The sequence below is a fragment of the Neomonachus schauinslandi genome, chromosome 2 (assembly GCF_002201575.2).
Source record: "Neomonachus schauinslandi chromosome 2, ASM220157v2, whole genome shotgun sequence".
In the NCBI taxonomy this organism is placed as follows: Eukaryota; Metazoa; Chordata; class Mammalia; order Carnivora; family Phocidae; genus Neomonachus; species Neomonachus schauinslandi.
The window spans coordinates 29,133,969-29,155,686 of record NC_058404.1 but is presented as its reverse complement, the minus strand read 5'-3'; the positions used below and the strand labels follow the sequence as shown (position 1 = coordinate 29,155,686).

Below are 21,718 nucleotides of genomic sequence, written 5' to 3'. Positions count from 1 at the left end.
GGGGGGGGGGGGGGGGGGGGGGGGGGGGGGGGGGGGGGGGGGCGGTTGCAGTAAGTCAGGCTTTATGTAAAACACTCTAGTAGATGCTGTCAGAGACCCACAGAAATAGGGCCTTCAATCTCCCACCCATAACCTAACCAGGAAAAAAATAAGCACATATACACCATCATCCACAACTAACTGCATAATGGGTACCAAACAAATAGTAAAGGTAATAACACTGGACCCTCCTTGGACTGTGCTGGTGGCTTGTTGCGGGGGAAGGATATGGAATCTCTATCTCCCTTCCTCTCTGGAGTTCCCTAACGGAAATAGACACAAAATCATCAGCATCATTTTTGTAAATAGTTGGACAAGTTCCAAACACCTATTTCCAAAACCAGAGCTCCTCTGGTAAAAAGTGCCTGGGTACAAAGCTTAGCCACAAAGGCCTTTGGAGATTTCCTACTTTCTCCAATCCAATCTATCCTGGGTGTGTCGAACAGACCAACAGCCCCTCCAGCAAACCAGCGTCACAGAGCACGGACACAGACCCCTGAGCACTGTCCAGTGTTCCATCCACACGGGGAGCAAGTAAGGCAAGAAAGCCTGCCATGTGTAGCAAGGAGGATGTCAAGCCATCCCTGAGAACACACGTGTTCCCATACTTGGCCACAGCAGGGAAAGAAGAACTAAAATGGCACATGGCTCAATGAAGGGCACACTGGATCAATCATATGACCAACTCCTAACATGGGAGAAGTTTGCAAGGAGAATGGTGAAAAAAGGAACCCAAGAAAGTCCCTTATTTTCTCTTCCCACATCCCAGCAATGAACTCTTGATATATTTTATTTCTCAGACCTGTGTTTCTTACATTCATAAATCCATTCCATCCCAGTAATGAGAAGGTCTAACTAAGGAGGACTTCCATACAGTTACTTGATGCAGTTAGACATGGACAAACTAGGCACGTGCAGAAGTTCTGCTAACACCTATTACAAAGTTGGTAGCTGCGCTCAGTCTGAAAAGATAGAGAACTTACTTATCAACCTTTGCCTCTATATTCTATAACCAGGCCCTGGCACATTAAAGCAATTAGGCATTTGTAGACCAAACGAGAGCTAGAAATGGATAAAAGTAGGACCCAGAATGCAGGATTGGCAGGTGAACAGATAGGCATTGAAAACACAGAGGTGTCAACATTTGTTTTCTTGTCTTTTTGAAACAATGCAAGACACGACATATGCTAAGCTCATTATAGCCTCCCATAACATTTTCAGGAGCCCTTCATTCATGGAGACATGGTTGGTTGGTTGGTTGGTTTTTTGAAAAACAGCTCATTTTTAGCTGCACAATATCAACCTGTATAGATTAATTTTAAAATTATGGATAAAAGTGCTTAGAGCTTTTGATATTGTGAAACTTTGGAAACCTCCCCAGTGCCCCCAAATTCCCTGCTCCTGCCCACCAAATGCACAACATAAATTTGTGGCTTCATTGAGCCTAGAAGTGCCAGCCCATGTCCTGTACTGGAAAGTCATTTGCTCTAGGAATGTATTCTCTTGTTCCCTCTTCTCCCTAGGGCCCACTGTGTGGTCAGGAAAAGACAAAGACTAGAACTCAGGTTAAATCCCAAGATGACCCCTTTTCCTTTTAATTTCAGCAACCTTTTCAGGAAAGATGGCCTTTCAGAGAGGCTGAGCTGACAGATTGTAAAATACAAATATGCATCATAATGGTAAGGTTCTTATTCAGCATGTATTCATAGCACAGCATTTGGCTCATAATAAGTGCTCAAGCATATTTATTGAATAAGTGACTATGAATATGGAGAGCATAAGCAGTGCTATGCTGAAGACATTTTCATTGACTTTTAACATTTTGTTCAGAATTTAAAACTGGACATCCATAGGACACTGCTTAGAACAGGTCAGAACATACTTAATAGCTTTGTATAAAGTCCTATGCTGTAAAACTATCAGTCGAAACCAACAATACAGTGAACATGCTGGTTATTTGATTGGAGAAGCATTTGTTTCATCCCTACCTATCCAAAAAAAATGTTGCAATGCATTTGAAATGAATGACACAGGAATCCAAAGAATCATCTGAGTTTGAAAAAGAAAGACCCATATTTCCCTGAAATATGGCCAACCACAGGCTATGTAGACCTAAGTTTGCCCCCACACTGCAGAAAGTACCTTAGACAGAACCTATTGAAACAGAAGGTTGAAAATTCAGAAATTCATGCAGGGTCACTTATACTTCTCCTCCAAGATCCTGGTGGGAACTAATTCACTTAGGGCAAAGACCAGCCCCTGGTACTTGGAGGAACCTTAATTATCTTCATTAAGACAGATAAAATTCAGTCAGACCACTGGGAGTGGCCAGGAAATTCTTTTGATCTGCTAATAATTGCCTGAGAACTAAATAGGATATGGTATTGTAAAAGGATTTCTCAAATCAACAGCTCTGAGAGTTTATTCCTTTTAAATATAACTTTGAAAATATTCTGTCCAGCAAATAAACACACAAATGAAGAAAAGGACCAAATTACATTAACTGTTTGGGGAAATGCTAAATCATCATAATAATAGCATTACAACAAGAACAAGATTTGTAATTATTTCCCAGCTTATAATCCAGGAGCAAGAACACATCAGATAAATTTATAATATACTTAGGTTTAATGGGTGGTTGCTATTAAATGTTAGTAATAAAAAAAGTAAAAACAATTATAAATAGACCAGAGACATGAATTTAAAAGAATGATGACTAAATAATATCATAGAAAATGACTATATTAGTACAGACTCCCAACAGTATATGAAAAAAGCTTGCCTTAAGATTAAAAAAATTTAAAAAGGCATGTTTTCTGATAATAGAATTTAAGCCAGGGGTGTTATTCTAGTTTTCTCTCACTAAAACAGAAATTACTTTTCTTCCAAGGAAAAGTGTTAATTTTTTTTTTTTTTATGAAAACGTGTAAGAACACAGAAATAACCTCTCCCCCATTTGATGAGGTTTTTTTCATGAGGAAGTTTAATTAAACTCTAATGGCAAGTGGGCCTGGGTTTGTTAGTACAGAAGTTATCCAAAGAAGGGGCAAATGTCTAGTATTGATAAGATGCTCCCTGTTCTAATTATTTTTCTAAGCCAAGACAAATACATGCAACATGCTTCAGCAAATGGTTTATAACACACTCGGCAAACATAAAAAGAAACACAATCCTATTTACCCAAAAAGCACCATCTTAAATTAATATCCTCCCAGGAGTTTTTTGTGTGTTTTCTGTTTTCGTTTTTGTTTTTCCTGATATGTCCCCCAGCAGAGGTGCTTTCTCCTTCATGGGAGAAATTCACAAGTCTGAAAACTTGTGACATGTGATGTCTCCACTCTGGTTAAGCATATGTGTTTCTTTTCTTCCAATCTCTCCACATCCCACAGAATAATTGTAGCATACCAGGAACAGTAAATAATCAATAAGTGCTTACTGAATAAGGGAGAGCAAGGAGTAAATACTATTGCTTTTATTATTTACATTACAGTGGTTGTCATATACGATGCCTTTCATTTTTTTCCCCCCCAAGAACTAAGGTAGAGAAAGCTTGCATTTAGTAAATAAGGAAACTTTCTAAGAAGCCTGAATTAGGGGGTGCCTGGGTGGCTCAGTCGTTAAGCATCTGCCTTCGGCTCAGGTCATGATCCCAGGGTCCTGGGATCAAGCCCCGCATTGGGCTCCCTGCTCAGCGGGAAGCCTGCTTCTCCCTCTTCCACTCCCCTTGCTTGTGTTCCCTCTCTCACTGTCTTTCTGTCAAATAAATAAATAAAATCTTAAAAAAAAAAAAGAAGCCTGAATTAGTTCTGAATCTCATTAGATGTGTGTCTTGGGCAAATATCATAACTACTCTGAGATGGTCTCATCTGTAAAATGGGTATAATGATGCCAACCTCTTGGTTAGTTATCAGGTTAGGGAGACAATAAATTGCAAGGGCTTAGCACAGAATGAGCATACTAAATAGGCTCAAATCATCAGAGAGAGGACAGGAAGCAGCATTATGTGCATTTTTTTGTAACTACAAAAAGGTTGGTTTTCATCTTGCTCAATTCCCCTAAGATATTCTAAATGCAAAACAAAATAAAACAAAAAAAAAAACTCTGCTCTCGACCTGGTTCCACAGAGCACACAGCAAGATAGGAAATCTTCCCAAAGTCCTGAGCCCAGAACATGAGCAGCCACTCTGCCCTCCAGTTAGGCAAGTAGGGTCTGGCAGACTGGTTTTTCTTTTTGTATGTGCTGGAAGGTGCCCTTGGGGTCATTCAGGGAATGGGGATATCTCCATTCCCCTGCCCAACGGCATCTGCCCCAATCTGCTGCTTAGGCTCAGGGCTTAGCATGAGGTGCAGAGAGGACGTCTCCTCTCCTCCCTGTGGGAGCTGCGGACCACACACTCTCACCCCCTTGCCGCTCTGTCATCTGCTCCGGTCTGCCCAGCGGCTCGTCTGAGTTCCCTTACTTGGGGTTTCATGACTGCTCTTTCTCAAAGCCATGTCCCAGAGTCCATCTGGAAAGGGAATGTTATCATTTAACTTTTTAAGGAAAGGTGTTTCTCTCTCTCTCTCTCTGCACTCGGTCTTTCACCTGCCTCTGCTGTGGCCACCATATACAGCATTGTGCAGAAAGAACCCCCACTGCAGAGCCAGCCCAACCGAGCCTAAACAAGTACTCCTCTCTGGCCAGGCAACTTCCCCAGACACGATGCACACCCGAGAGAACCTGCCTGCTGAGGCGGTCCTGCTCAAATGCCAGAGAGCAATCAGAAACGCCTGGACAGCAGTAGCTCTGGTGAGGACTCGGGGACCTGCAGTCCTAAGGAGCTCCTGGCTGGTACGACGCTCCTGATCCGCACACCACACTTGGAGTTAAAGGACCTTTGGTACCCAGATTGGGAGAATATGAATTCATAAGGGAACGAACAGCACAGCACTCAAGGAGGTGATGCTCATCTTTAGGTCTGCCTCTATCGCTGCTTCCTTGCATGTGCGCAGCTACACTGTATCCTTGTCGCCCCAAGCCGGTCCATGAGGATTACTTTGTAGCTCTCCCAGTGGACATCACTAAGGCACTTACTATAACCTAGGTGCTACACATATATTATTTCCTAGCCCACGCTCATTCATCTTTAAGAGAGACACATTATTCTCATTTTATATCAAGTTCAGGAAACATCGAGCAATGTTCCCAAGGTCACAAGTGACACAGGTAAATCTAGAAGCCAAGTCCTGATGCCTAAGCAGTAATGCTAAGTCCACTCCAGGCTCCAGCTCTTCTCCTACTGGACCTCACCGTGTCTCATTCCCTTCCTGGAGAAATATTAACGTTCATGTGTGTTGCTTCCTCATTCAGACAATGAACTTGTTAACACAGACCTTTTAGAGGCACAATGTCATCTCTGGATACAGAGATGCCTGGCTTGTTTGTTGCAGGCTGTTGAAGACGTAGCCTTGTCCAAGTAGGTCTGACTTCAATACCCTCAAAACACATCCAGTCCTCCCTACACAATCGCTCACCCAGAAACTCTTTAAAGATCAACAGGAATGTTTACTGGTAGCCCTGGGTGCCCACTGTGACAGACAGGACAAGACAGCCTCACTCAAGGGACGGTACAACTAGCATTCTATCAGGCTGCACTGTCCTGAACCTTGTCATGGTTCTAACAGAGGAAACCAAATGACCTGAATGCAAATAAATGCCTCTCGGCAGCTGTGTGACCTTTAAAGTTCTATAAACCTTTTTGAATCTTGGGTTAAAATTGAAATAAAATGACATACCTTGGTGCTAAGGAATAAAGGAGGCAAAACCTGTAAAAATGTTCAGCACATAATAGAAACTCAGTAAGCTCTCTCTCTTTTCTTACCCATCTTCTGATTTTCCAGAGAATCCTCAACTTTAGTAGTTGAAGAATCCTTAGTGACTGCAGGGTCTCAGGGCTCCCAAACCTAAGTGCACACCAAAATCACCTGGAAAGATTTCCAAAAATGCAGATTTTCAGGACACACTTTCTGGACCAAATGAATTATTCTCTCCAAGAGTCTAGCCCAGGGATCTCCATACTCTAGTCTGCAAACCATTTTTGCAAACCACTAGCCTGTCCAAGATCAGAAAATCTGGCCCAAAACTCCATCTATGGTTCTCCAAGATGAACTGGACTGAGAATCTGCTAAGGTCAGAGGTTGCGGAGCTTTGTTCCTATGTTTTGGAGATTTCCTTTTCAAACTTTTCCCGATTTCGTCTGATTTATAATGTATGGTTTTCAAAAATAGGAGTCCTAGCTTATTTACACTGCATTACAGTTAGGAACACCCAATATAAAAATCACTGCATGAAAACACTACTATTGCACAGAACGGAAACAAATGAAAACAGGAAATTCAAAACCATTCTTCCCATGATGGTTCAAACTCCTTATGCAAATATCGCTCTGAATTTATCGATTCAGCAGCTGGGAATCCTCAATAAGAAGACAGTATGTGGAAGGGCAGGAGAAATGCATTCAGTTACTGTCAGAATAATAACTTTGCGTTTCTTGACTACTGTGCATTAAAATGCTCAGGCATAGCTTCAGATAAAGGTAGCTCTCTGTCAACCTAACACATGGTCCAAGGACCTTTTGACTCAAATTTTTTTTTAAATTCGATTGATAGATGTTACTTCACAAGTGTTGATGTGACGATGCATTAAATTCCCATAGGACCTGGGTACTACTACACAGTAGTTCGTTCGCAAGTCGATGTGTCAAGAAAAATCTGAACAACAATTTGTCACCAAAGTGGCTTCCATGGTACATAGGAAAGATTATTATCTAAGGGCAAAAACACTAATAAAAGGGTGACCTTCAGCAACATTTTAGTAACACTATATATAACTTAATGTGATTTTTAAAAAATCATATCTTTGTACAAACTACCCATTATATCTCTCAAATAGTCATTCTTTCCAACTCCATGCAAAAAAAAAAAAGTCAGAGTTGTTAAAATGGCTTCCTGCTTGTTTAAATAAAAGTATTACTAAAACTAAACCTTAATAATCCATAGGTTGGTCAGAGGACTTCAGCCCACCCCTGTCTGGGCTCCACCCTGGCACTTGCTATCAAAAATACACACTTTTATTTTTTTTTTATTATGTTATATTAATCACCATACATTACATCATTAGTTTTTGATGTAGTGTTCCATGAATGAATCTTGGAACAATACACACTTTTAAATGCAGTGTTTGGCAGTGGTCAGCACTCAAGAAATGCTGCTTTGGGCTCTCCCTTCCCCATTCTCCCAAACAACTTTCTAGAGACCCAGACCCAGACTCACTTTTTCCATCCCAAATCCATTTTAGGCCTTCCTTTCACTTACCTGGTTGCTCCTTTCCTGTCACCTCTCTCCTCTGCCTCATCTTTAAAGGTTGATCTTCCTCATGCTTCCTTCTCTACTCGCTCTACCTCATCCTCTACCCACTGTTCCCTAAGCAAGTGTACCTACTCTCATGGAGAGAGAAATAATCATGTCCTTGTCCAAAACTCCCACCTTCATAAAGCCAGCCCCGACTGCTCTTGTGAGCTCCACCCTTCAGGTGCTTACCTGGCATTTCCACTGGGATATATCAAAAACACAAGGAACCGAACGCTCCTTTGCCTGCAATACTCCCCATGCCAGAAACCCAGGAGCCATCCTCCTCCTTCCCCTGCCCCCCCGAATCCCTCTACAAGCAATCCACCTTCATAGCCAGGACTAAAAGAGGCCTCTGAGGTAGTCTCAAATCCGTTTGCTTCTCTGCAGCCTACGGTTCCCACTCTAGTGCAAGCCTACATCCTAATCTCATTTACAGGCCCACCTGAGCATCCTGCATGAACCATAGGTCCCTTCCAGTCCTCACTCTGCACAAGAGCCACTTGTGATATTTTAAAAATGGAAATCTTATAACTCCTGGGCTTACAAATCCTGCAGTGGTTTCCTAGGTTTTTAGGACAAAGTCCAGAATCCTTGAAAGTCCAGATATGGTCATATTTTTCTCCTTACCTCTCAGATCTCATCCTTCCCTCATTTGTACAGATTCTCCTCTCTGCTGTCCCTCATCCCTGCTTCAGGAACTGGACATGACCTTCCCCCTCCTCTTCCTTACCCCCTTCAGAAAAGCCCCATTCTCAAGGAGTCCTTCCTGTGTCTTTCAAACTAAAAGATTTTTCTGTTGTATGTTCACATAGTACCTTGTACTTTTCCCTTATAAAGCTTAGTGCAATTGTAAATATCTATCCTACAATTCTTTGTGTAACTGTTCTTTCTACCTTGTTAACTTGAAAAGAGCCAAGTCTCATTTCATCACCGTGATCCCAGAAATCAGTATAGAGACTAGCAAATAACAGATGCCAAATAAATATTTATTGAATATGTAAATTCATGAAGTACACTCACTGTTTCTCTTTTTCTATCAGTTACCTGCAGTGATTTAGTGAGCCCATGATTCTCATAATTTATTTAAACACCATCCTCAGAATGGTCTCTTACATTTTCTCTCACAGGTCAGGAGTACCTAAATCTAAGAGGACAGAAGAGGATTTGGGGCCATACAAACTGACTGCAAAAGATAAGGGGCAAATTAATGATAAATCTCTAATCCATTTTAATGAAAAGACATGTCCCCCAATTGACCTGCAGGTAAGACATGCCTCCAGCTACTCTCAAGTCACTGGGAACTCAAAAACTTTACAAAGCCAAATAGACCATGACAAAGAAGAGACTGAAGAAGAGCATAACAAATATATCATTATTCTTTATACTTCACACAGTTTTTAAGTATCCTCTTTATCTTCTTAATATTTGATTTAAAAGATTGAGAGAATAACAATAACATGCATGATGTAGAGGCACAAAAGGCTAATATTTCACACAGCCCCAAAAAGCATTCATTCTTGTCTCTCTATTCACCAGTTATGAATTGGCTCCTTTTCCTCCTGGGTTACCCAGAGGAAGCACAAGCATACACCCAGTTAATCATAAAATCACCAACAATTCTTACATTCAGTAAGTAGGTGGATGATATTGGCACCTCAATCATTTTCATGGACTTCCCAATAGTATTTTAAAGAGAAATATTACTGAGTACATAATGACAGATATTTAGCAGGTTACTGGAAATAAAACTACTGAAAAGTTAATAAAAGTGATTAAAAATGGGGGAAAGATCACTCATCAATACATTTAATACACCAGGCAAGTTTAACCTAACAATTTTGCTTTTACGGGCAGCTTTATCAGCCATTTTAATTTATCCTACTAAGAAGAAATGCGCATCATGAAACCCAGTTAAGTCAGCAGTGATAAAGCCTGAGAGTACTTCTCCACAGTCCCTATATCAAAATGATTTGTTAAACACAGAGCTCTAAAAAGCATCCTAACGTGCTAGTGAAAGACACAGTCAATGAGGCCTCACCCTCTGCATTTTCAATGCTATTGAATGAAACCAGACATAGGGAGCGTTAAACTTTCAAGATTTATTGCAAAACTAACCTACAAATGTTAAGTTGAGCTCAAGGAAGAACATGTAGTTAATATCCATCCTATTTATCTACAATAAATATAGATGGCTGTTATGATCTGCCCCAGACATACCTATTGGGCTCTCCCACTGCAATGAAGCAGAAGACAAATTTGTCCACTTTTCAGATAGCCAAGCTATTAAAGATAAAATGACCATCACAAACAGGAACCCTGCCTATTTCAACCAATTTGGCCAAAAGTGAGGTTCAGCTATGCACAGGTCTCTTTCACAGCAAAGTAAAGACTAAAACACCTCATGCTTTGTCCACACACTGGTCAGAAATAAACTATTGCATCTGAGCCATTATATATATTTGGGGTACCATTTATTACAGCAGTCAGCCTACCCTAACAAATACATCTACTATGAGGAAGGCAATATTCTAGAGGGGCAAAATACCTTAAATAAGACACAGTTCTTATTATAAGTCAATATTAAGAACAGCATTTATTGCTTTTCCTTGCTAAAAAGTAATACACATTAATTACAAAAACTTTAGAAACACAAATAAACAAAATGAAGAAAATTCTAAACATCAATAATTCCAATGCCCAACTGCTATGTAGCCTTCTGTTATGTAACTTCCCAGGCTTTCATGTCTCTTTAGATAGACACACAGGATAAAGAGACAAGACAGATGAAGTAAACAGATGATAGATAAAAGTAATCATACACATATTGTACAATAATATACTTTTTTCACTTGACAATATACTGTGAACATATCCCTAAGTCATCATACTTTATTTAACCATTCTCCCACTGAAGGACCTGGTTGAGAATGAGAGATAGCAAAGGTAGCAAAAGGTAGGCAGAGAAGCAGACCATCCTGGGAAAGGGGAACAACATATGCGCCTGCACAGAGACCGAAAGCCACTTGGCACATGGGGAGCAAGGCCATCAATGTGGCATGGGGTTCTAGGCACGAGGAGGAACTGGATAAGAACACCTGGACAAAAGCTGGAAGGCCTTATATGCCATTCTCAGGAGGCTGGATTTTATCCTGGTGGCAATTAAAGAGCATTATGCAAGGATATAGTATGATCTTTTCTGTATCAGAAAGATCACTCCAGCAACAGCACAGAAAACGAATTTAAGAAGGGGAGAATCCATGAGCAAAGAGGTTGTTATAGTTACAGTAAGAATGGGAGTCACTGAAGAAACAATGAAGTTGGGGGTAGAAGGGAGAGAGAAGATCTGTTAAAGGAGGCAGAATCCCCCAAACTGATAGGGAGCAGAAAGAGAGGCTTCCGGTTTGAAGTAACTAAGAAAACAAGGATGCTATCAGATGGTGAGGGGTTACATGAATTCAGATCAGCACCTGCTACTCTGGCACAAAAGAAGCTGTCAATCCAGAAAGTCACTGGTAGTAATAGTAGGGATTATAATGGTTGTGGTAGTAACTTCAATATTAGAACACAGATTTACACATGGACTGGCAGGGGAGAGGATGAGACACCATTTAATATGTTCACTATTAACATATTAGGACATTTGGGTGGATTATCTGGTAAGTAGTTGGATATATGGATGTGGAGCCAAAAAATTGGGTTTAGGCTAGAGATACGGATTTAGGTGTCACAATAAATTGTGACTGGGTCCCACTGGAGTAGATGAATTCACCAGGGGTTCAGGGAGACCAAACTGAACGGAAAAAAAAAAATAGACCTGGATGTAGCCAGGCTCAGTCCTGCCCTGCCTGGCCCTGTGGCAACTGCCAAAGCCTCTTCCTGCAGTAATTTTAAAAGTCAGATCAAATTATTCCCCGTTTGACAACTTGTTTCTGCATTGCTTGTTCTATTCATAAAAGGACTAAGACAGATTATTTTCTTGCCAAAACCACGAGAATCATTAGTTGAGAAAGTCTCTTCCCCCCAACCCTGCATCAAGATGGAAATGCTCTCCCCACCATCACCAGAAGGTCTGCCATCCAGCTTAAAACAAGCTTTCCCATCTCTTCATGCTGGCCTCATCCATCCCCACAACAGTGCTCATTATTAGAACCTAAAACAGTGCCAGATTTACATTTTAAAATAAATTAAAATTCACAATAAAACACACTTTGAATCATTCCTTTTCATTTTACTGAAACAAATGCCTGAACCTTCTTGCTCTAAAAATTTACAGTTGTGGATTAATCTGTTAATCATACTTCATAATTTCAAAGACAAGCCTGAAGAGGCAATGGTATTTGCTTCTGGAAAAAAACCATGCTCATGAATACAACTAACAGCTACTCTTTTAGACAATGTAACACGATGACCCAAAACGACAGTGGAGGCAGAAAGCTATGGGAGATGAGAAGGAGACTCTTTCCTGAGGGCTCCCCCTCTCATTAAGCTCTCCTACTGCCCTTTCAGAATGTCTAAAAGTTTCACAATTGTTTTTCCATAATTAGCCTCCTTAGAACAATGCAAAAATGAGAGAAGAAGAGAAAAGCTCCAGGAGCAGTAGCGGAAGTGGTCTGTATGTTGGGTCATTTCTCAATGAGGACCAGATGCACTTTGAATGAACCATAAAAAGCATCTTACTTCTTCCCTCTCTTTCTGCATATTAGGGAATGGAGAGCCAGAGGGAAAGTTACTTACCCAAAGCACCCAGGTATGAAACTACAAAACTGAAGTGGAAAGCAGTTCTCCTGACTCTGGGCACTTTGCACTTGCGAATAAGGTGAGGACCAACCCCCTGCCCCCAAGTGTCTGCCCACAAGGATACTGGGGTCAGTGAGTGAGGCAAGACAATACACAGAAAATTTTTTAAAACAGCATTTAAAAAAAAGAACAAGATAGTGTAAAGGAAATCTGTAATGGCACCATGTATCAAGCATGCAGTTAAAAGGTGCTCTATGTTCAAAGACTCTGACAGGATCATTGGGACTGTCATAGAAGCAGTAGGATCTGAGCCGTCCCTTGAAGGAGACATAATTTCCACAGGCAGAAATGAGGGAGGATGCAGATCCAGGCAGAAGAAATGGCCTACGTAAAAACAAGAGTAGGAAAGTGCATGGCCAGTTCATAGCACAGTTAGACTGGATAAAAACATTCATACGGTAAAACTGAGAAAGAGTAGGCTTAGTTTGGAGTAAGGAAGAGAGTGAATATCGGGATCTGTAGTTAACTATATATATCCACTGAAAGTTTCTGAGCAAAGAAAGTTCTAATAAGAGTAGCATTTTAGAAGGACTCATGCTCCAGTGCAGTGTTTGATAGAAGGCAATTTTGAGCAGTGGACAGAATAGAGCGAGGAAATTAGGGGGGGGGATAGAAATTTAATGAAAAATAAAATCAATTAAAAGATTTTGATACTACTCCAAATATGATGAAGTGCCTTTCTAGACCATGCTGACAGCATTATGAAGACAAATATAATATTCTTATGGTGACCAAAGGCCAGTCTACTCTTTAAATCTTTTATTGGTTTTTATTAAGCTATTACCTGTGGTAATTTTGTTAATTTGGTGGCTTCGGATTCAGGAGCCTAAATGCTGGGTAAATTTAAGAGTTGAACAGATGAAGGCCTCTGTTTTCTGAGCACTTTTGTTTCTTATTAATGACAGTGTAATTAGAGGCACTAACTTTGAACAGAAAATAATATAAAAACGGTTCACTACCACTTCACCCCCATTAGGTTGGCTGATATCAAACCGATAGAAAAATCACACACCTTAGAGAACACGGAGAAACTGGAACCTTTGTGTCTTGCTGATGGGAATGGAAAATGGCATGACTGCTGTGGAAACCAGCATGGTGGTTCCTCAAAAAATTAAACCTAGAATGACCGTACGGTGCAGCAAGTGAACTTCCGGTATTCACCCAAAAGAAATGAAAACATGGTCATGAACACCTATTTGTATGCTTGTGGTTCATAGAAGCTTTATTCCTAGTAACCAAAAGGTAGAAACAACCGGAAGGTCTACTGACAGATGAACAGATAAACAAAATGTGGCACATCCATGCAATGGAATAGTATTCAGCCTTAAAAAGGAAGGAAATTCTGACACACGTTAAAACACAGATAAACCTTAAAGACATTAATGCCAAGTAAAATAAGCCAGTCACAAAGTCAAAAACGGTATGATTCAATTATACTAGGTACCTAAAATAGACAAATTCATGGAGATAAAATTTAAAATGCTGCCTTCCAGGGCCTGGGAGGAGGAGGGAATAGGGAGTTATTTAAAGGGTATAGAGTTTCAGTTTGGGAAGGTGAAGTTAGGGAGATGGATGGTGGGGATGGCTGCCCAACAATGTGAATACTTAATGCCACTGAATTGCACGCTTTTAAAAAAATGGTTAAAATGGTAAATTTTATGTTTCCATAATTTGGGGGGGGGGTGGGGAAACTTCACCAGAATTAGACTAGAGTCCAAAAGGCTAGAATTTTTAATAAATTCTTGCTCCAACGAAAGAAAAGTTGCTAGTGATCCTGAGAACAAGATGCAAGCAATCTTGGTAGACAGGAATGAAGACAAGGGAGGAACAGCATCTCAGGGCTGTCCGGGTTTGCAAAGAGGTAAAGAGCCTGGGAAATTTCGAAGCTGTGGCCCTTTTGTGCTGATGACAGGACCAGGAGCACCCCCACCCTGAGCAGAACATCTCCATCCTGGCAGTCACCAAAGAGCCCTCACTGCCAGGACCACCTCCCAAGGGCAAAGTCTAACGACAAATTCTATTTGAGGCAAACACAGCCATCCTCCTCCTCCTCATAGACAGCTGCCATGTTCTGTACAGAGGTGCAGCCAGGATGCTCCCTGAAGTGGAGGAAAATGCTACCACTGCATCTGCTGCTTCCCTGGTAACACATCATGGCCATGGTGTCTCCAGGGCCGGTGGAGACAGTGACGGAAGAGGAGCTCATTATTCTTTGGAGCCCAAATGGACAGGTGCCATCCCACCTGCAGCCTAACCAGGAGCTGGCGGGATGCGAAACGTAGCTCATCCAAAATCTCTTTTTTATTACTTATTAGGGATACAAGCAGTTCCTTTCCATCTTCAGTTACAAGAATGGAACTTATATGGCTGAGGTGGCTAAACACCTGTGGGGGGAGATCAAGGGCAAACATACAATTTCTGAGTACTGAGACTTAGTAACCAAAAGGAGTTGGAGTGATGTGGGAGTGGGTCTGCTCAAAAGAGTAATAGGGATTCACTGACTATTCAAAATCCCTTCTGTGCTTGTCAGTCTTTACAACAAGGGCATATTTTTTCTCCCAGCTGGAGCTATAGACCACACAGAACAAATATCATCCAGAAATAATTGAGGAGAAACCAATTTTGAGAAATTAAACCACCTTTCTCTGAAGCCCAAAAGTGGATCCAGAGGTGGGCTCGGGGTGGTGAGTGGAGGAAACAGTGTCCTGGCAGGATAAGGCTCAAAATGCTACTTCCTACAAATACTCATCTCACCAAATAAGAGACCTGAAGACAAAGAACCAGAAAGGGTTTGGTTTGGTTTTTTTTTTCTTCTTCTTTCAACATTTGGCCTTGAACAATGATTGCTACTATCCAACAAGCTGGGGTGCTTCTGTCATTTATTCTTTTAATTATTTAACAAGTATTTAATCTACACATAACAACCAAATAATATGTGCTTATCAAAGAGAGGAAAAAGATACAAACTCAATGAAGGGTAGGTTAGAACAACAGGGCTTTAGTTAGCCCCTCAATTTTTTTAGCTTCCTTCACCTCAATGGCAATTCCCAGACTGGATGGCAGTATTATTGCTGGAGCTTTCCAAATTTAGCAAAGCAGACAATGCCTCACCTCTCTTATCACGCCCCCTCCGTGCTCTGAGCTCCCAGATGTGCCCACTACCAAGACCCTAGTGCCCTCGTCAGGAATATCCCCTTGCAGGTTCAGTTTGGCTCACATATTTTGGCACAGCAGAGCAAAGAGAAAAGAAACAATTCCCTCCTCCAGGTTATCTTGGCCCAGCATTACATCCTAAATCTGGCTACCAGCTCCAGAATCATGCACCACTCCGAGCTGTTTTCTTCCAGTCCCCAGCATTCCGGGGCAGATATCCAAAGCCACAGCCTTGAGCTTTGGGAGAAAAACTTCTGAAATTGAAATACAATGCAGATTACTGTCCGTGTCTTCATGAGATGATAGAAAAAGAGTCTATCGGACACAGAAAGACCACCTACATTCACGGTATTGTGATCTAAGATCTCAGTCTGACATATTTGGACCCAGGCAGTCGAATTCCAAGGTGTCAAGAGAAGGCTAATCATTGTAACAATGAACAGCAATCCTATGCTTCAGTCTCTCACAGACTAGGATCCACCCATGAGCCTCATTGTTTACTTAAAGCCTTCCCTTGCAGTGTCCTCACACAAGAAACAGAGATCAAGGGAATACACATATGGAGCCTCAGGTAGGAACTGGCAGGATTGTCTCCCATGTACCATCCAAGCTGTGGGTAAACTAAATTTCTTATTTTTTTTTTATTTTTTATTTTTTTTGGTTAAGAAAAACAAGATAAAAATCTTACTAGGTCCTAATGGCGTGAACCAAGGTTAGGACATAGTTTGCAAGGACACTATTTTCCATAGGGAAAAACATCCTGGTTCTCTTAAAGACTAAAAAAAATAATGTAAATTACCACATAGGTATCTCTCTCGAGGATTTCTTGATGGCAAGTCTAAAGTGGGGGGAATTTTTTCCTAATATTTGGATCTATGCCAAACAGAGATGAGTCAACCCATTTTAAGCTTTCAACTTCACCAAAATTTCTTTTGTTTTATCTACTTCAACTTGTATGGATCATTTGGGTACAAACCTTCAAACAGGCTTGCATCAAGCATACCACGGCACGAAGCAATATGAAAACATAACCTCTCAACTAGCACTTACCTCAAGTCAGTAAGCCGTAAGTCTGTATTGTGTAAACTTTCAAATAATTCAACTTTGGGTTTAAAAGTATGGCAGAATGTATCACTCATCAGTTGTTATGTGTTACAAAGTGACCCATATTTGGGGGAGTAGCTAGGTCATATTATCTTTCATAATGTTACTTGAATATTAACTTAAATTTTATGATAACATAAGAGCACAGAGTAACATGAGCATGCACAAAGTTAGAAAATTTCTGTTACTTAAAAAGTCATTTCTGTTATTTAAAAATAAGAACATTAAAAATTAGTTCTCACTTTCTCATGAAAACTTTTACTAAAGCATGTTACGCTATTGTTTTTGGCAACAAACTGCATTAGTCATAGGAACCCTAATTTTTTTACTTTTAGTTTTCGTTACATACCTGTTCATTTACTTTTAACGAATATAACGGTCAATGAATCCCTACTGCTGTTTTTCATCATATGCTTTTTGTTTTCATTGTTATCATTTATTTATATAAGCCTAATCAAAATACTCATTCAGTAAGACCTACCTGTAAAGAGAAGATTTTCGTATCATTTAAGCATGTCAAAAACAACCAAACCAAAAACCTAAGTATTACTAAGTACTAAGGGCAGGTGAGAGTTTAAAGGTCTTTGGACATCCGGCCAATTCATAAATGGTCACTGAAATTTAAAAATAGGTTTTTAAAAAATGTTATGTTTATAAGTAAGAAAAAAATAAGAAGAAAACGGGCTTTGAAGGAAAGAAGATTCCCTGAACAATGAATAGATTACATTTGACAAGGGCAATCACCTGCCCAATCACGTCTTTTGCTCTCATTTGCTATAAATATACAGGCCAGCAGGACAGCTCATTGTTTTGCCCCCTCGGTGCTGTTTAAGCTTCCCGGTCTTACCTAATACATTAAGACATATGGTAAAACTTTCCCTAGATTCCAAGGACTTATGGATCTCCCACAAATGATGAGAACTATCCCCTAGCGCTTATAAAACATTCCACTTCAGATATTTAAATTCCCCTTTTAAAACATTTTTATTTTAAGGAGTTGTTTTTCCAAATGACCGATCTTGGTCTCCCTTTTTTATTATAATAGAAATAAGTACATATACAGTTTCTCTCCTCAACAGAAAGAAGGGTTTTGAGTACAGATTTTTAACAGTAAGATTTATACAGTTTAAAGAGAGCAGTCACAAACACTTGGGAGATTAAATTTACATGGGTATTTACGAAATACAAGCAGTCAAGCTGTATCTGTTCCTATTGCTACTTAATATAGCTTTTATTAAGAATTATTTTCTTCAGTGCTGGCTGAAAAATCCCTGCAGCATTTGTCATCTTCATAACACCATAAGGTCAGCTCACTTTATTAAATAGTTATTGAGGATGTTAAAAAAGGTAAATGTCATTTATCATAAATATTTGATAAACATGCTTATGTTATCAATACATTTCTGTATTACGGGATATACCGAACGTTTACCTTGGCTTGAAAGACGACGATGTACAAATCTTGCATGGCCCAATTATAGAGGTTATTCAACATAAGTATTTTTACTCGTTTTTGGAGATCATTTTCTGCCTAGTATAACTGCAATGCTTTGAAAACTAAAGTTGTAGTGCATCAAACAATGATTTGTTGGAATAACAGAAATTTAACTGAACAGCAAATTATTTTGCATTCCGATTAATATAAAACCTAAAAATATTTCTTAGCCTGTTCAGTGAGCAAGAGAAAAAGCAAAGACTGGGAAGCATTTAAATAACTACAAGAAGTGTATGTAATTTATACAAACTTCAAATATAAAGCAAACAAGCTATGAAATTAGTGTATTTGAGAAGAAAACACAGAAGCAGTTTGTTTCAAAAGATCATTTTTCAGGAAAGAACTTCTTATACAGACACTGCTCAGGAGTTTATCTTAGATGAGATAAGAAAAAGAGAAAAAATTCAGGGAAGACTTCTATTAGCTCAACCCTAAAGCTAATCTGTTGCATGTGTAGTTTCTACACCAGTAAGCAACTTGTAGGAAACAACACTGCAGCTGAGCACATGAGAGCTGGAAACTGTTCCCCGGGGTATGATATCGCAAAATGACTTTGCTATATTCCCTCTCCAGCCTGGCGTCATGGCTCAGGCAGGAACACAACCGTCACGCCCCCAGGGCAGCTTCATGTCATTAGATAAGAACCCTCTGCTCCATCACTCTCCCTGAAATCCTCTTACCAGAAGCACACAGGACCAGCTCAACCAGGACAAATCAGTCCCTATTCTCTCTGTAGATTTTTTTTCCCCAATTTGTGCTCCTTTGCCTGGTAGGTTGGAATGACATCGTTAACAGAAACCACACAATGGGGAGAATTCACAAGTTTTCACACACTCATGTACACACTTTTAAACCTAATATTCTGATATGGATTTACTGAGTTTATATTATATAAAATAAAATAGCTCATACTTTTATCCCACAATAGTACAATAACTACTATGTTCATAAAAACGCAAGACAAACTTTCAGCATGATTTCCGTCAGTCCTTAGCTAAACCTATTTTAGTTAAGGTTTCACTCAACATCCTACCTTGAAGTACCTAACACCAAAATCACCAAATATACACAATAATTACACAAACCTGGAGCAGTAACTTCATGATTTCTTAATCTACTCAATTATTATGCAGGGAGATTTCCAGTTCATTAAAAAAACAAAAAAAACCCTGCTTTGCTTAGCATGCCACAGTTTTCTATGTATTTCCTTTGGCAAACAAAAGGGCAAAACTACCTTCCTGAAGGTTTTCCCCTTAGAGGCACAAACACAGAATCGTATTCCTCCAGACAACATGAATATTCCATTTCCAAATATCCTCTGGATGCCTACAAGAACTTTATCCCTGAAGTCTGACGTTTATTTCTAGTCAAAACACAGAACACCATTGCTAATCCAGTAGTACACCCCCTATCCTAGGAATCATTGCCAACTACGTTCCCTTTTATATCAATTCCCACCATGTATAGTACACGATTCACAACTCATGATTTGGGGTAAATGCAAAACCCTTTCTGAATTACATATAATAAAGCCTGGGGAAAATTGGACAATGGTATGGCTTCAAAGCAAAGCTTTTGTTTCAGACTCTAGAACAGAGTAACACATGCTGCAGTACAATGGTGTTGAGCTTTTGTGTTCCCTAATAAGACAGCTCCCAGCAGAGCGTTTCCCATGTTTTACAGTGACATCTATCAGCCAGACCCGGGGAATCCCAACGTCACTCAGCCTTCTTCAGCACCACTGTCTGAGAACAGCTTCTGTCCACAAAGTGGTGCAATCTGAACAGGCCTGGCACACAAAGTGCATTGTTAAAATAGGGAAATGGTGGATGAGCAATGCTCTTTCTTGTCATTAAAACCAAATCGTTAGGTATCAATTAACTGCAGGGTATAAGCATCACAAATGCCAACCAGAAATTCAAATAATTGGCTAACATCAGATACAAATTTAAAAGCACCGACACACTTTGCATCCCAGGCAGACGGAGCATGGCATGGTGCTGAGTTTTGTAAAAATTCAATTGACCCAACCATCTATTAGACAGATACATAAAGACACAGGGAAAAGCTACAGTGCATGTTAGAATTTGTGAGGTGTAATCATGTTAATTTATGGTTTAGAAAATACCCTGCTATGTTTTAGTGATTGTATGGTAATCAGGAAACTATATAGCCATTTCAAACCTAGAAATTATTTTATGAATGGCATAAATGCAATGCTACCTCAGAAATGCAATCAGCTAATTTCTCAGACCTGATCATATTAAGGAGACCAGAGGAGAATACTTTCCGGGGGTAAAATGGGAAAAGGTCTGGGAAATCGATGGCTCAACTTAGCTTCCCAAATCCTTCTTCAGGGCCTACACGTGAAGCTCCATAACTACGTTCATCTGTTCTGATTCACTGAAGCGCCAAAACATACTCCAAACCAAAATACTGTGAAAACAAAAATTCTCGAGATGACTTCACCAAAAATAAATGCCCCAACTTCATACTTCTCACGTGCACCCATTCACGAGGTACAGAGGGCACCTATCTGTTGGACACGGAGTTGGCCAAAAACTCCGTCACATTTCTAGACGAATCTCAGCGCAGTGTCCTTTCCCAGCGAGGGCTCCCACAGACCCAGACCCCTGACCCTCTCCACACTCGGGACTCCAAGTGAAGGAAAGGCATGAAAAAATCCTGTCGGACTCACCCTTCTTCCTTCAAAGGAAAAGCCCCCCCAACCCCCACCCCCCCACACACACACGGCGGCCCACACATAGTCAGCACCTCCTAACCAAAACCAAGTTCAACGATGCACTCAGAAGAAATCAGCCGGCCCCTTTCCATTCTACTTGGTGAAAGAAGCCCCAAGGGATTAAAAAGTTTCAGGCCGCCCCAACCGAGGACCAAACTTGGGCTCTCACCAATGGCAAAGCCCAGGAAACAGGTAACTGGAGAAGGCGCTGCCCGTGGAGTCCAATCCGCGAAACCTTCTCTGAGAATCGCTTCGAGTCCACAACCCCGAAACTCAACTCCTCAGCCCGCGTCTGCTCTGCAGCCGTCGGGCCCGCCACCTCCCCGCCCGGCAGGAGCGCGCCCCGAGGGGCGAGGAACTTACCGCACCGCTTGCACAGCACCCGGCTGACCTCCTTCTTGAGGTTCCGGCCCGTCTCGAGAGGGGGGAAAGAGGCTCGGAAGGCGGCCGGCGCACGGCTGCTGCTGTTGGCGTCGGGCTCCATGAAGAAGATGTACCTGCTGTCCTCCTTGAGCCTCCCGCAGGAGGGGAAAGCGGGGTGGCCCCAGGCCCCCAGGCGCACGGTGAGCAGCGAGTCCTTCTTCAAGCCCCCGGCTTTCACCGCCCACACCTGGTGCACCTTCACCAGATAGGGCACCTCGTCTCCCGGCTCGCCCGCGCTGGGCGCCGGGGCGCTGGGCCAGGAGGGCACGGTCCCGTTGGCGGCGGGCAGCAGGTCCGGGGCGGGCCGCCCCCGCGCTCCCGGGCGGGCGGCTGGCGGCTCGCGCTCGCCTCCCCACGCCCCTGCCTCGCCGGCCGCCGCCTTCCTGTCGAGTGCCCCCTGCTGCCGCCGCGGCGGGTGCACCTTTCCCTCGATCACCACCGCGGCGCGCTGAGCCAGCTCCTGCACCGAGCCCACGCTGGGCGGAGACGAGTAGCACACCGAGGCCCCCGCGGGAGCCGCCTCGTCGCCGGCGGCCGCCCCCGGCGCCAGGGCCGCGGTCCACAGCAACAACAGC

At 41.6% G+C, this 21,718-nt stretch overlaps 1 protein-coding gene across 1 annotated transcript in view; it reads right to left on the bottom strand.

Moving 5' to 3' along the window:
• The window catches only part of NRG1 (neuregulin 1), a 1,087,745-nt gene that overhangs the window by 1,065,535 nt on the left and 492 nt on the right, over nucleotides 1–21,718 (bottom strand). Inside the window, exon 2 of the mRNA XM_044911968.1 lies at nucleotides 21,084–21,718. This exon is cut by the window's right edge and continues 12 nt beyond it. Coding sequence (XP_044767903.1) covers nucleotides 21,084–21,718 — 635 coding nt within the window. The remainder of the gene's footprint in view (nucleotides 1–21,083) is intronic.